The sequence below is a fragment of the Anopheles ziemanni genome, chromosome 2 (assembly GCF_943734765.1).
Source record: "Anopheles ziemanni chromosome 2, idAnoZiCoDA_A2_x.2, whole genome shotgun sequence".
Taxonomy (NCBI): Eukaryota; Metazoa; Arthropoda; class Insecta; order Diptera; family Culicidae; genus Anopheles; species Anopheles ziemanni.
This window is the reverse complement of record NC_080705.1, coordinates 48,521,565-48,536,928: the sequence shown is the minus strand read 5'-3', so window position 1 is coordinate 48,536,928 and position 15,364 is coordinate 48,521,565. Positions and strand designations below refer to the sequence as shown.

The 15,364-nt window shown below is 39.5% G+C and overlaps 1 protein-coding gene across 1 annotated transcript in view; it reads right to left on the bottom strand.

The window, feature by feature from the left end:
* Window positions 1–349: 349 nt before the first annotated feature.
* LOC131293711 (putative nuclease HARBI1) overlaps window positions 350–15,364 on the bottom strand; it is a 44,117-nt gene continuing 29,102 nt past the window's right edge. The window contains exon 4 of the mRNA XM_058321785.1: window positions 350–413. Within this exon, the coding sequence (XP_058177768.1) occupies window positions 350–413 (64 nt within the window). The remainder of the gene's footprint in view (window positions 414–15,364) is intronic.

Below are 15,364 nucleotides of genomic sequence, written 5' to 3'. Positions count from 1 at the left end.
AGCCTAAAATATTTGCTCCAACACACACCGTCAACTGAACGACGTGTGCTATATATAATTCAATTGTACGATTGATTAATGATGTGAATTCAAATAAACAAACATCATCATAACAACATCATCTTTTTCGTCACATTAATATTACTAACCATTATCACATAGATCCTCCAAATGTAAAGAACCAAAAAACTTTATCAAAACAAATATATGAACTTTTCGCTACAATATGGATTAAGTTTAGTTAATGTTTCATAAAAATTAAGAAATTCCCAGAAGTAAATAAACAATTAACCAAGTCGTTACACAGTGAATAATGTGTCTAACCGTTTTCTTACCCGAACGTATTCCTTCAGAGCTGCAACAATGGCTTTGCAAACTTGAAGGATGATGCGGCTGATGGATCTAACCGATACCTAAAAAATATAGAAGTTATTAATAGCAGATTCTGTATTCCGCCCGTTACCATTATCAGCTGCTAGCGTTTTTATTACACTATGCGATATTTGCAACAATCGCCTGCACCACATAATTTGTTTTTGGCTGGCCACAGGTGAATATTTTCATGAGTAAATATGCTTACTTTAAACAAGAACTCCAAACTCGAAAAGCTTTCTCCAGTAGCAAGGTATCTTAATGTTATAAGTACGTTCCTGCGCAGTGATTGCTTCTCGCATGTTGCTATCACGCATAGTAATAACCGGTCGTATTAAATATAGCAAATGGTCGAAGTCCGTTTTTGTCATCCTTAAGAACCTTAGCGTCGCCCCGTTGAATTGCTCCTCCATTAATGTTTGCAGCAGCCGGTTACCAGCTTGGTTCCTTTGTATTAAAATCGGCCTCATCCACCATTTCCGGATAGCACGTAACACTAGCCGTCGCTTTAAAAGGTTCATTCCTATTATCCTGGCCAAGATACCTTTCCATTTTGGGGATCTTAAGATCTGCAATGCTCGAAATTGATTCCTTAAAAGAAATAAATTGATAAATGATAATTTAAAAAGGATAATAGCATTTCGTTTCGTACTTTGTTACTTACATGGCTGTTCGATTATTATATATTGCTCACGTACTATTTGACAGAACTCGTGATAGCTACAGTGTATTTAATATTTAATTATATTGTTATCAAATTATTTTGGAAATATCTGACCACCCTAAATAAAATGTGTCAATAATTATTTACCTTTATCATGAATCTTACTAAACCAACAAAACTTTATTTAAAAAGGAAATGTATGTATACACAACATGTGTACATATTTTACAATACACTGTAAACCGTTGTTTGAGAGTCGTAAAGCAAGACAGAAGATAGTGCTGTGAGTGCTCTACCATACAGTAACATATGTGTAAAAGAGATAAACACATATTCGGTCAGTTATTGTAGGTGACATAAAGAGCCCGGACACGGTGAGCGTCGTGAAAACGGTGTTGAAGCGAAAAAAAAACGGTTTTTTTCGGGTGAAAATTATTTTTCAGCTCTCGTGGCCGTGAGGCTAATAAGTTTTATGGAAGACTCCTCGAAGTTTAATTTTATTAATTTTGTCCAACAACTCTGAATCAATAAATAGTGTTTTAAAATTATACAATTTATGGTAAAAGAGTAAATGAGGCCCCGGGCTAGATTCTCCTCTTCCTACTGGTTCACATTTTAAGCGCGTGAAGCTATGCAGAGCGCGACACATGCATTCGTTTCGAATTTTTGAACGCTAACGGTTCGCTTAAAAGACCATAACGGTTTAAACTAATCACGCAGTGGAGGTTGAATGCGGGTTAATGTACTTTTACATGTTAAGTTACTAGTAAGTAAACTATACCACACATGATGGACAGCATGAAACAATGAGTTTAGCCGAAGAAATGATTTGGAAACGGCGGCTCGCCCGCAGCGAGCGGACTGCGCTAGGTCTACCGAAAAAGAGAGTTTGTTAAAGTTTTGAGAAATACCGCACCCGTAGGTTGATTGCGTAGCCGAAATTAACGGTACACACTACGGTTCAAATACTCATAGGTTGAATTTAACGAATTAATGTATCACCAATTGCATACATTCAGTTTAAACGTCCACAAGAGGTGTAGCCACGATCGAAAACATGGCGGCCGGGGCCTCATTTACTCTTTTACCCTATTTATTTTTCAAGTTTTCGTTTGAAAACGTACCTACTTTTAAAAGAAATAAAAATTTTTATTTAGAATGATATACAGCTCTTTCAAATGTATGACAACATCTAAATCAACGATGCTTCATTCCTGTTGGCTGCCAACCTGTACAAAGAGATGAACCGAAGGGCATACGGAGCTTATGTTCGGCGAATTCAAACTAGTTTCAACGCAAACCCAAAAGCCTTTTGGAGCTTCATCAACAAAAAACGGAAATATAACAGCTTGCCAACCCGTATGTTCCTTAACGACGTTGCATTCAACGGTAGCTCTGAGATTTCTGGTGCTTTTGCCGATCACTTGAAAACAACGTACAGTGATTTATCCGGGCAAAACCCCAACCTCAACGCTGCCTTGCGATATGTTACCCAAGATGCGGTTGATGTTTCCCTGCCCGTCTTCACTGTTGACGAGGTTATCGCCGCTGCCTCCTCGCTTAAATCGTCAGCTGCTGCCGGTCCAGATCACATCCCAAGCATAGTATTGTCCTGCTGCATCAATGCGTTGGCTGCTCCTCTGACAGCTATTTTCAATAAATCACTTCGGGATGGTTGTTTTCCTGCTCGTTGGAAACAGGCTTGGATTTTTCCTGTTTATAAAAAGGCTGACCGCACCATCATCTCCAATTATCGTGGCATTTCGATATTATGTGCCTGCAGTAAACTGCTCGCCTGCTTTCGAGTTGCTCATTCATCGCCACCTTCTCCGTGGAGTCCAGGGATACATCGCTCCTGAGCAGCATGGATTTTTGAGTGGGCGCTCAATAACGACCAAGTTGGTGCAATTTACGCACTTCTGCTTTCAACAACTTGACAAGGGATTGCAAGTTGATGCTGTGTATACTGACTTAAAGCTGCTTTCGATACCGTCAACATTGCCATCCTGCTGAAGAAACTGACGAAAATGGGAGTGCACTGGGACCTTGTTTGTTGGCTCGAGTCATACTTGTCTAATCGTTCACTTAGAGTTAAGATTTGCGACAGTTTGTCTGACGCGTTTTCAAATCAGACCGGGGTACCTCAGGGCAGCATTCTTGGACCCCTCTTATTTATTCTATTTATTAATGACGTCACCCTAGCCATAGATCATTGTTCCATGTTATTATACGCTGACGACCTAAAACTGTACTTGACTATTCGCGACACAAGTGACTGCTTTCAACTCCAGAACTGTTTGAACGTCTTTAACTGTTGGTGTTGGCCAACGGTTTGTCACTTAATGTTAGTAAATGTTCTGTCATCTCGTTTACGCGAAAAAAGCCACCGATTACCTTTAACTACAAGCTTTGTGACTCAGATCTTTCTCGCTGTGATGTCATACGTGATCTTGGCGTTTTACTAGACTCTAAGCTTAGCCTTAACGCGCATGTGGATGCTACTATACTGAAAGCGAACCAAATGCTAGGATTTTTGTTGCGTGCGTGCAAAGATTTCCGTGATCCGATGTGCCTTAAGTCTTTATACTGCAGTTTAGTGTTACCCGTTGTCGGATTTGCGTCTGTGGTTTGGTCACCTGTGCACAGAAATAGGATCGATCGTTTAGAAGCTGTCCAACGCAGGTTCACTCGAGTTGCTCTTGCCCGTCTTCCCTGGTGGAACGGTGCGTCCCTGCCGGACTACCCGACTCGGACTACCCGACCCGATATTTATGTAGGCCATAAGGCCAGATAAATTAATAAACGAAATTGAATGAATTAAATTGAATGAAAAGAATGTGTCAAAATCCCATTGCTCGATATCAGTTAGATGAAAATGTTTATGTTTTGCAACGCATTATTTTAGTTCTAAGCTTGTTATAATCCAAAATCGTGTTGTTTTAATAAAATAGTTGTTTAAGTATAAGTCTTACGAATTTGACCCTAGAAGGTTCGGGCGCCTTGTGAGCTCGGGGCCCCCCGCGGCCGCTCAGTCCGCGAGCAACATGTGCACTGCAAAGTCATGAATTTTCAAAACAAATCATAAAATTATTTGTTTAGTTATTAAATTGTAATTTCCACCTGCAACAGTTGCGTTCAAAATCTACTTAACGCTTTACAACGCTGCGCTGGACACTTCTGCTGGTGCACCGCTGCTACAAACGAGCATCTTTAACTGTTCATCTCCACATAGCGAACTTTCCTCCGTCGAACTGTCGAACTCAGTTCCCGCAACAGCTGTGAAACTCGTAGGAAACTGGTAGGAAACTCTTGACAGCACTAGCAAAGCCCCTCGTTCTGACGTTTAATAACTGACGGATTAAGAAGAAGCGAAGATGACCGAAACAAATGCGTGTCCACTTAGCGAACTCGGGAAACTCGAAACTCCATACAAGTTTGACAGGAGTTTCACCAGAGTTTCCTATGAGTTCGCTATGTGGAGACGAACAGTAACACGTTGACTGCCATGTCACCCAAAAGTGGGTGACAGCAAAACTTAGTTATAAAAAGTTTTTGACCCATGAATAAATGAAATTGCAACATAAAAATTAAAGTAATATTTTATATTTATTCTTTGGGAAGCTAAGTTTTAGCTTAGCCTTCAAAAGTGGACGGTTTAATAAATGTTTAAAACAAATTAAATTAAAAAAAAATGTTCTAAAAAAGTGTGCTAAAAGCGCTTGGCAGTCAACGTGTTTATCAAATAAGAACAATTCCCACATTCTCATAATACCATTCTTATTACGAACGGTGTAGAAGCGCTAGGTTTTTTTTATTATCAAGAGTCAAAATCCAGTTGGAAAGTCAATCAGTTTTGTTTACGGATGGACTCTTATGCGAGTTCACCAGCCAATCGTATATATACACATTAGTTCTCTCTTGCATGAATTGAATACGTCCATGCGAAATTGTCAATGTATATGTGCCTTTCCTGTGCACATTACATTGTACTGCCAAATAAGAATTTGATTCATAGACAATGACAAGCCGAGGATATATTTATCGAGTAGATATTAACGATCGTTGGTGAAGTAAATTTGGAAGAAAATAAATTTTTCAATAAAATAGAGGAAACAAACTCGCGAATATAGCCAACAATTAAAAGCTAATTAAAAATATCTATGCAGGCACGCCGGACTGCTAAAGGGGACGGGAAACGAAGCGTAATCGCTAGCGTAATCGTGTTATTCTGCTGGTCCATCTGTCAAAAAGAATTTTGGCTCACCTACCCTATAATCGCATGCGTAATCTTGTCAGTACGTAAACAAGCGAATCAATAGTTCATTCATCGTAATTATTTATCAAATTTCTATGATTATTTAGCGCAGTTTTTGTATTTTTAACAATAAACAACAAAATAATAGCAGTAGCTTCAAGAAATGTTGCCATTTTTACCAAATTGCAAAACATAAACAAAGCAAAGAAGGCGCTTGGCCTGAATATCGACGATACACGAGAGACCAGCGATTACGCTTCGTTTACCGTGCCCTTAATGCACACACCTTCATTCGAAGGATTTTTCATGCATTTGTTCTATTTAGTGTGAAATTACCAGTCTATTTGTAAATCATCTTGAGCAGGACAGGACAGTAAATGAGCTGTTCAACTCCTTTTTTAGGTAGAATCATTAAGTAGCAATTAAAGATTGCAGAAGTAAATAGACCATTCTTCTTCTTCTTGGCGTAACGACCATGCCTGCCCGTTAAGGGCTTACGAGACTTCTTTTTCCCTGTTGTACGTGGATATTCAGTCCTCTCGTACAGGGGAGGGCACGGTCTCGGTTGGGATTCGAACCCACGACGTCGAGGTGGTGAGCCCCGGCGCTCATGGGCCGATTTTCTAACCGGCGCTACCGCTCGGCTGCCGCGGACCCCCCATTAGACCATTCATGGTTCTTCAAACTATTTATCATTCTTAACATCATATTCTAGTCAATATCGTGACAAAAATCGTTGGCGTGTTTGTATTCTGATTCTAAGAAACCAAATTATATGTTTTTCCTAAGTAGGTATTACTTTTTATGTAGGTACACAACCATCTCATTTCTTCACGAGACGTCACTGAGAGATGTGGTTCCGTATACACCACACTTCAGTATTCAGGTCTTCGTCCACGACCTGCCGCCGCATAAGAGAGACCCGAACCAGTGCTGGCCGATCCTCGTTAAGATTGAGGAACTACCAGACTCTTTAGTCATGGTAGCAGGAGTGTTTTGCAGGCAAACGAAGCCGTAACACGAGGAATATTTAATACGGCCTTCCATGAACGAGATGAACGAGCAGGTTGGGGTGAATATTAAATATAAAATTTGTACTATTTCCGTGAAGCTTCTCGTAGCTGATTCTCCAGCCCGAGCGTTTGCGAAAGGTAAATGAAAAAAAAACATCGTCTGTTATGTGGAATGCCATTATAAATGTTTTGATTCTATTTACATCTTTATGTGGGTGCGATAAGTGTACGTGCGTTGGTGAAAATACTAGCGAGTACCATTAAGTTAGTTTTACATGATGTTATCAAACATCTTTCTTCTCGTCGTTGCCTGCTCTTCCCACCGCCAAGGTCTTCTACGAGGGCTGACAAAAAAGTAAGGTCTCCAACGCTGCAACTTCGCCGGATCACGCGCTAGGCGAAATCTGGCAACACCGCCGTGTTCCTTGGTTCCCCACTACCACTTTGCTGCTGGGTGAGGCTTCCCCGACCGCTCAGTCTTGGCTGAGCAGCCGTCAACGATGGAGGTACCCCTCGCGTCAGCGTCCAAGTGCGAATTGCGTTCTGTAATACGTTTTTCAACACCTGGCTGCGCGAGGCGGACGGAGAGTGGTATTCTGCCGGCATAGACAAGTTCATCGTGCGGATGCGCAAGGTGTTGGAAAAAAATGGCGATTATGTAGAAAAGTAGCCAAGACCTTGGCCTTTCCAACGGTGTATCGCTTTTTGTAAATAAATGTCATTTTCTATGAAAAACAAAATAGGAGACCTTACTTTATTGTCAGCCCTCGTACATACTCTTCGGAACTGAGTGAGTAATACTATCTTTTACATATTTTAGCTTTTTTTATGTATGGAATTTTGTGTACACTAAAAACTCGACCAATACTAAAACGTCTCTTCTGAAACTTTCCACACATTAAGTTTAACCACTGCCGATGTTGTTGAAGGTTTGTTTGATCACTATTTTTTGATAAATTCATGTAAATTTTACAATGTAAGGTCAGTTTTACAAACACAAACAAAACAAGCATGTAAACAAATGTTAAGGTGAATCCCTCATAGCTACAACAAGGTTTATGCATCACGGGGAAATTGATGAAATATCAAACATTTTTAATATGCCGTTATTGTAACTAATAAAATAAATCAAACTTTCAAGTATATAGTAAACCCGTAACTCTATTCCCAACCTCTCCTTCACCGAGAAACGCCGGGGCGTCAAGCTAGTTCTACATATTTCTCGGCCGATACTGATATAAATATTTGTGTCCGCGCCCTAAGGTAGGCAAAGGATGTAGCTTTAGTACAGTCCTTCGAATCATAAAATAAAAACAAGAAATCATAAATATACCAACAATATGGGGACCAGATAGGCCATCCCAAGTAACTTAAATGTTGAAATTAAAAACAGACATCAGACAACAAACCATTGAAATCGGAATATACAGTCATAACGGTATCAAAAAGCTAGGAGGCACGAAGTTTAATCTCAGTGATGAAAAAGGCCAAAATGGAAGTCTGATTCTCGAATCAGCTCTTCTAGAGTTATGCCAAATCCTGAAGAGATTTAATCGTGACAAAGTAGCCGTATCAGTTCATGATCAAATATTTTCCTTATATAGTATCTGTACCATAAAGGAAATCGCAAACAATGCCATTTCCGGTATCGAGATAATAATATGCTCACTCAAAAATCGGATACAAATGATACGATGAATAATTATCATACGACAATAACAGGAGGTCACATAAAAAGTTTGTTAATAATTGCGAAGCTTGCAAGAAGCATAAAAATACAAGGCACACTAAATAAAAGGAAATTATTACATCCACACCCGCCAAACCATTCCAAGTTTGATCCATTTGATACAGTTGAACCATTACCACGAACTAATAATAATAACAGGTATGCTGTTACAATACAGTGCGACCTGAGTAAATTTGTTGTCATAATACCAAAACCCAACAAAGAGGATAATACAATAGCTAGAGCATTAATTGAAAAGTTTATATTGGTATACGGAAGTTTTATAGAATTGAAATCTGAACAAGGACTTGAGTACAATAACGAAATACTAATAAAAATGTCGAAGATCCTCAAAATAAAACAAACTTTTGCAACAACCTATTACCCTGAGACTATTGGATCACTTGAAAGAAGCCATAGAAGCTTGAACGAATATTTGAGAACCTTCTCTAATGAACACCATGACGATTGGGATGACTGGACACAGTTCTATTAATTTGTGTAAAACACAACATGTCATACTAATACACAATTTACTCCATTTGAAGTTATCTTCGGAAGGTCATCCAATATACCACAAGATGTTTGGCATGATGGCAAAACAGACCCAGTGTATAACATAGAGCAGTATTATTATGAAATGAGGCATGAACTGCAAAAATCTAATGAGCTTGCACGTGAAAATTTAATAAGAGAAAAAATTACAGACAAAACACTCAGAACCAAAATATAAATCCCATCAAGATGGGGCTAGGCGATCAAGTGTATTTACAGAACGAAAATAGGAAAAAACTGGTTCCTGAGCATATAGGCCCATATACAGTTATACGAATAACTGACGCAAACTGTACAATTAAAAATAACATTACCGCTAAAGAGGTCATAGTGCATAAAAACAGATTAATTAAGAAATGAAAAGTATACGTAATTACAAACTACTACAAATGTGTTCCTCTACGAAGATCATAAAATAAACCACCTTGGAGTAATTCCACGCTTAGGCTAGCTAAAATGCGAAGAGCTGCATCAGTACAGTGGCTTTACCAATGCCACGATTGTTGACCAGTGTAATAAGGCCATTACAGGAAACTGCAACGGAACGACTGCCCATCTCGAAAGAGAGAATTCCTCAAAGCAGCGTGACATTAGAAATTCGTCAACAAGTTGCCTACTCACACTAAGAGCGTTTTCGTCCGCCCAGGAGTAAGTTGACGTTGGTATTCCAACGCATTGAAGCATTCCACACTATTTCTAGGTCAATTTCTGCTGAAACTATCCGTAAAACATTAAGAAAACATGGTTTAAATGGAAGGATAGCACGGAAGAAACCATTCATATCTGCTATCAATCAAAGGTTGGAATTTGCTATGAAATATGTTAATCAACTCACAGAATTTTGGTCGGACGATTTGTTCAATCAAAATAAATCTTTTTGGTGGCGATGGGCGAAAAATTGTGTGGAGAACGAAAAATACGGCGTTAGATGCGAAGCATGTTATACCAACCGTCAAGCATAATGGTGGAAACGTAATATTATGGGGCTCTAAGTCCTCAAACGGAGTAGGAAAAATGGGATTCATTGAAATCACGGTGGACAAAATGGTGTATTTAACCATCTTAAAAAACAACGTCAAAGAAAGTGCGGCAAAACTGCGACTTCCAGTAGTTTACTTTTACCAGCAGGATAACAATGCTGCGCGTTTGGTGCAGGAATGGCTGCTGTAAAATGTCCCCAAACAGCTGGAAACGCCCCTACAGTCACCGGATCTAAATCTTATCGAGCAATTGTGGCGTGAAGTAAAAATCCGGGTCCAAAACAGTCACCGACGAGTAAAAGTGATATTAAATAAAAAATAGCTAGATTTTGGGATAATATCGAACCTGAATTCACCACCAAGTCAGTTGTTTCGATGCCTCGTCGATTGAAATCCGTTATTGATGCCGAAGGAGGTCAAACGAAGTATTAAAAGGCGGTCAATATATCCTTTTTAATCATAGTTCACATCGTGTACCATGACTATAGTGAGTTCTTAACATGGTGTTTTATCAGTTGATGGCTTACAACTAAGCCAATTTCATAGGATCAGCCCCAGAATAACGATATATGATGGTCAAGATCCGCTCATTCAATAATAACCCTATAATAATTTAGGAAACCTGGACTTCAGTTCATCGGTTAGTGAAGTACGTGCACTTTCAAGAAATTCTTACCGTTTTAGTCAACACAGTTAGGGACACTTGTTATAATTATCTTAGTGCAGGTTAGTTTTAAATTTATAAAATCTAGATATGCACGCCAACTGAGACAGATAAATTAAATAAAATGTATGCATGTACGAAACAACAGCCACTTATACATCATTAAAATCTTCACAAAATGACACGAAAGCGATTTGAAAAAGAACGATCAGATCTACTGCTCCAAAGCATTCGGGTAGCAATGCAGAAAGCAGCCTTACTTCATGACATATCAATTTAAAGTGACAGTAGACAACTTATTTGCAATATTTGCAAACATAATCGTATCGAAAAAAAACTAAGCGATCCGTCTAACGCAAGGATCTCCAAACTACGGCCCTCCTCCTTGGGTAAATGTGGCCTAACGCTACGGTTATTCCACCCAATGCGGCCCGCGTTAAAAAAAAATTTGGAGACGCCTGGTCTAACGTATAAAATTTAAGCAATCGCGAGGAGAAAAATTAATCTTCATTAAGCATCCAGTTATTTGTTCAATTTCGTTCTGTATAATGCTCAAATAGCAGCAAGAATTAAAAAAACAGCAAAGACATATCAACACTACTCACCATACTTGTTGTAATGGCCGTTTGCGAAAGAATCCATCATTTGTCATCATCACATTTTGTCACTTTTATCTACTATAATCACCAAAAAAAAACAGTACTGCATGAAAACTGAAATTAGTTGAAATATAAATAAAAAAAATTGCCACCAGAAGTTGTCATCTTCATAACCATGCATACTTACTAGTAACAGAAGAAACTTCAGCTTTAGAAAAGACTGAGCAAAAATTACTCACAACACTTTGTTAGATCCTCTTCATCTTTGTTTCCTCACAAACATCACTGAAATACACTGAAATGGATAAACGGATACATAAATAAACTAGAAAACTACCTTCACATATTGTTAACAAATGCTTTAGCATACCTCCAGCTATCTTTACTGCCCGTCCACACGGCATCGTGGTGTAGCGATTTTGGTACTACATAGTGGTGTCAATGTTGGTCGGGAGACCAAAAAAATAGACACTACGACGCCGGTTAGAAATTCACATAACATGCATCAGATTATTTGCCGGTTGTTGACAAAATGACCAATTGTATAATTCTTCTACGTAATCCGACAAACCGATTAAAATGTATCACAAATATGCTCCCAACCAAAACGTTCATTTATAAATCCTATTCATTCGTTGTTTTTACAAACCTTACAGAGTGAAATACAGTGAACGGGACCGCACATCTTCACACCATTGTTTGTTTCATGTTCGACATAGTAGATTTATTACGGTTTTCATCAACGACATTCCATCACTTTGGTTCACGGAAAACAATTATTTCACGAAAGCGAAAAATGCATCCGAACAAGTTCGCATTTGTTTCTAGAACGATCTAATGGCGTCTGTTTGACAACCGGAAAACATCTAAGCTAACAATTTGACAGCTCTCACGGATGCTATTACTAATGTGATATTTATTTTCATGAAATGGCGTTACACAAATGAACAATCTAACATGCGGTTGTAGAGCTCGGTACTAAAATCACGCATCATCTGCACCTACATATCATTAAAACATTTTGATATGTCCGTTGTCCGTATGAAAAAAGTGCTATTTTTTTTCGTGCGATTAGAAAGATTTTTATTTTGGACACTTGACCGGCCTCGGTTTTCGTCATCAAATGACAGCGATGAAAACCGCCCAGTTGACAGAAATTTAAATTGTTGCTGGTACTATGTACAGTGACCGGCAGGAAAAAGTGCCCACTTCGAATTTTGTTGATTTTCGCTCAATATTTTTTTCTCAATCCAACTAAATATTCTGCAAGTCTTTTTCGTATATTGATTTACATATTTCATATAAGATCCACTAATGAGTTAGCGAGGGGGTCCGCGACAGCCGAGCGGTAGCGCCGGTTAGAAAATCGACCCATGAGCGCCGGGGCTCACCACCTCGACGGCGTGGGTTCGAATCCCAACCGAGACCGGACCCTCCCCTGTACGAGAGGTCTGACTATCCACGTACACATAGGGTAAAAAGTCTCGTAAGCCCTTTACAGGGCAGGCATGACCAACAAGGTCGTTACACCAAGAAGAAGAAGAAGAATGAGTTAGCGAAAACAAACATATTTTGATTTTGAGAAAAAAATATTAAAAAAAAGTATCTAAAAAAACAGTGACAAGAAAAAGTGCTCATTTCAGTTATTCATTATTATACATAAAACTAAGAAATAATAAATGCATTTCGATATTTTATGTGTTCTCTTTTAGCTTTTAGAACCTAGCCGAAGGCGTTTTGGCATACTTTCTACTAAGATTTTAAGTTTTTGGGGATTTTATTCTTCTCAAGCGCGCATTATAGCTTCAAAATTGTCGTTTTTATTCGAAACATCAGTGTTGTCCACCCTGGCATCGAGAATTGCCCACAAATTATTCATCTCCGGGCTCTGAGGCGGCCATTTCAACAGTTTTGTCCGACAAGACGTCGAACTTGGCCCCGCCGGGCTGCGTCGAACTTGCCCCCACCGGGAGAACGAACTTCACTTCAAAGCCCGTCAGGATCAGTGAAATCTCCAGATTTTGTTACAGGATGTTTATGTTTATGTTGTAATCTGCAGTCTTAACACCGTTAATGTTCCCAAGGCTCCCCACTCCACTGAACGAAAAACAACCCCAGACCACCATATTGCCTCCTTCATGGCATATTGTGTATACATACTGTATACGTTCATGCCATCTTCGATTAAAACGTAAAAATTTTGATTCGTTAGACCACAGAACCGTTTTCCAGTACTCTAGAGGCATAGCATGTTCCTCAGCGAGCTGAAGACGCTTGGCCTTATTGGCCTTGCTGATATAAGGGCGCTTCCTATCAAATCTGCTCTTTAACTCGTATGCAACAAGCCAGTGACGGATAATTCTTTCAATAACTGATGGCTGAAGTACATCCATGTACTTCAATATCCATGTATATCCATGATCTCCCTGACAGTTACTTTTGAATTTTTCTTGACCTCACGAATTATTTTAGCGTCCACGCGCGCATCTGTTTTGCGCTTGTCTCCTCTACGAGGGCGATCCTCCACCGATCGGTGCGTTTAAAATGTAACTATGAATTTTCCTACCGCTGCGTTGTGGATTTTGTGCTTTGAATAAGTTACTTAAATGAAACCTTTGGGGGGTCAGTTTGCTAGAACGCGCCGTAACATTAAACGTAGGAAACAATGAAATTTTACATAAACTTTCGGTCGCTAAACCCGCCCGGTTGACAAAAATTCAAAATTTTTGCAGCTGTCATGTAGTTACAGCAAGTTTTTCCATGGCAGATTGCTGGAACTCTTGCTTCAATTTGAATTTTTTGCAGCTGTCATGTAGTTACAGCAAGTTTTTCCATGGCAGCCCTGCGAACGGTTTTGCTCGATTCAGTTCATTTTGCAGGCGAGGGGTAGGGAGAATATCACCTCCGCGACCCTCTACTGTGGACAAGAACAAGATAGCTGCTATCGATGCTATGCCCTGACTCTTTCTTCCTCATTGGGTCATGCATTTGTGGTTAACGCGGAATAAAAAAACCGGTTGATGGTGTGCGTGAAGCGGAAGGCGTATGCATTGTATGCGTGTTTAGGATTCTCTTTCAATGCTTTCTGCCGTGTGCAAAAAGAGCATGCCTCAAATGTGCTATCTCCTTCATTCTTATTGGACCTATGTTTGTTTGTCATGTTTTTTGAGTTTTCTATGTTATTGGCACAGCTGATTGCTGAGCAATGTAGGGGTCTCCAGATTTAAATTCGATTTCAAATATCAAGTTTGAAATTAGTAGCAATCCCTGTACGGTTCTATTTGTCTCAAAAATGTGAATAGAGAAAATTAACGCAAAGGCTCTGGCTCATTTCCATGAACCGAAATCCAATGGACCTTTTCTCATGCTGAGACGTGTATAGAGCGATTAACGGCATTATTGCGGTGGTTGTGTTAATGTGAAGACGCATTACTACCGTATTTCAGCCCATAGCAATTCATTATTTTTAATCGTTGTTTTAATGTTGTTCTTTCATTTATTTAATTCTATAGTGAAAAGTACGGAAAACAAAGTAGAAGCGGAAGTTAAACGACAAATAAATAAATAACTAAGTTTCATGAATGCAACTTCATTCCATTAGCTTGACGCAATTTCATTCCGCAATCAAAACAATACCCCGCGCATGCATCGAACACATACACCATTCGTATCATTGACGTCGAACAGCTGTGAGCGAAACCATCCGTGCTTACACCTGAGCGGAGCAAAGTCGTGCGCCGTGATGTGAGAGAGAACCCGGCTTGCAAAAAAACGAGAGAGAAAGTGCTCTTTCTGTTCCAACTTACGAAAGTACTACTTTTTCGGGCTAGAGTGAGCTTTTACAGCGTGCTCTCTGGAAATACTCTCTCGCTTGCTTACGCTCTTTCTACCGGTTTGTGCTTTGCGCGGTCGTTTCTTTCGTTATTTTGGGTATGCCAGTAGACAAAAAAAAAACAAAAATAATGTATTTTGTTTTGAAATCTTATCCGTTTATTCAATCGGATAGCCAAAACTTATTAGGAAATGCACATTTAACCACGTTGTTGCCAGCTTTCGGGCGTAAACCACCAACACTTCTATTTTTTCTTCTACCACTTCCGCTGGAGTAAATTCCAGTACGGATCTTCATGCCAACATCCTGGACCTTCGTAACCCAACAGATGACAATTTGTCCTTTTTTCTGAAAACACTAACACAAAATCACAATTTTTACTGTTCAAAACGCGCGACCGAACTGTAAGTTCACAGTCTGGACAAGTTGGAAAATTAGACTGCGCTGCATAGCCTGCTTTGGCAGTTTTTTACTCGCGCCGATTTACCAAAAGTACGCTGTTCATCTGTATTTCTCCAGCACAATTCAACTCATCGTTTGATTCTCTCTCGTGCAGGCAAACTTTTGCTTACCTCACCGCGCTTCCCCACCTTTCAGCCTACCGCAACATACTCCTTGCCTACGAAAGTACACTCTCCCCAAGCGCCACAAGCTTCGGGTTGAGGCTGGAAATCAATGGGCAAGAGCGAGATGGTGATAGC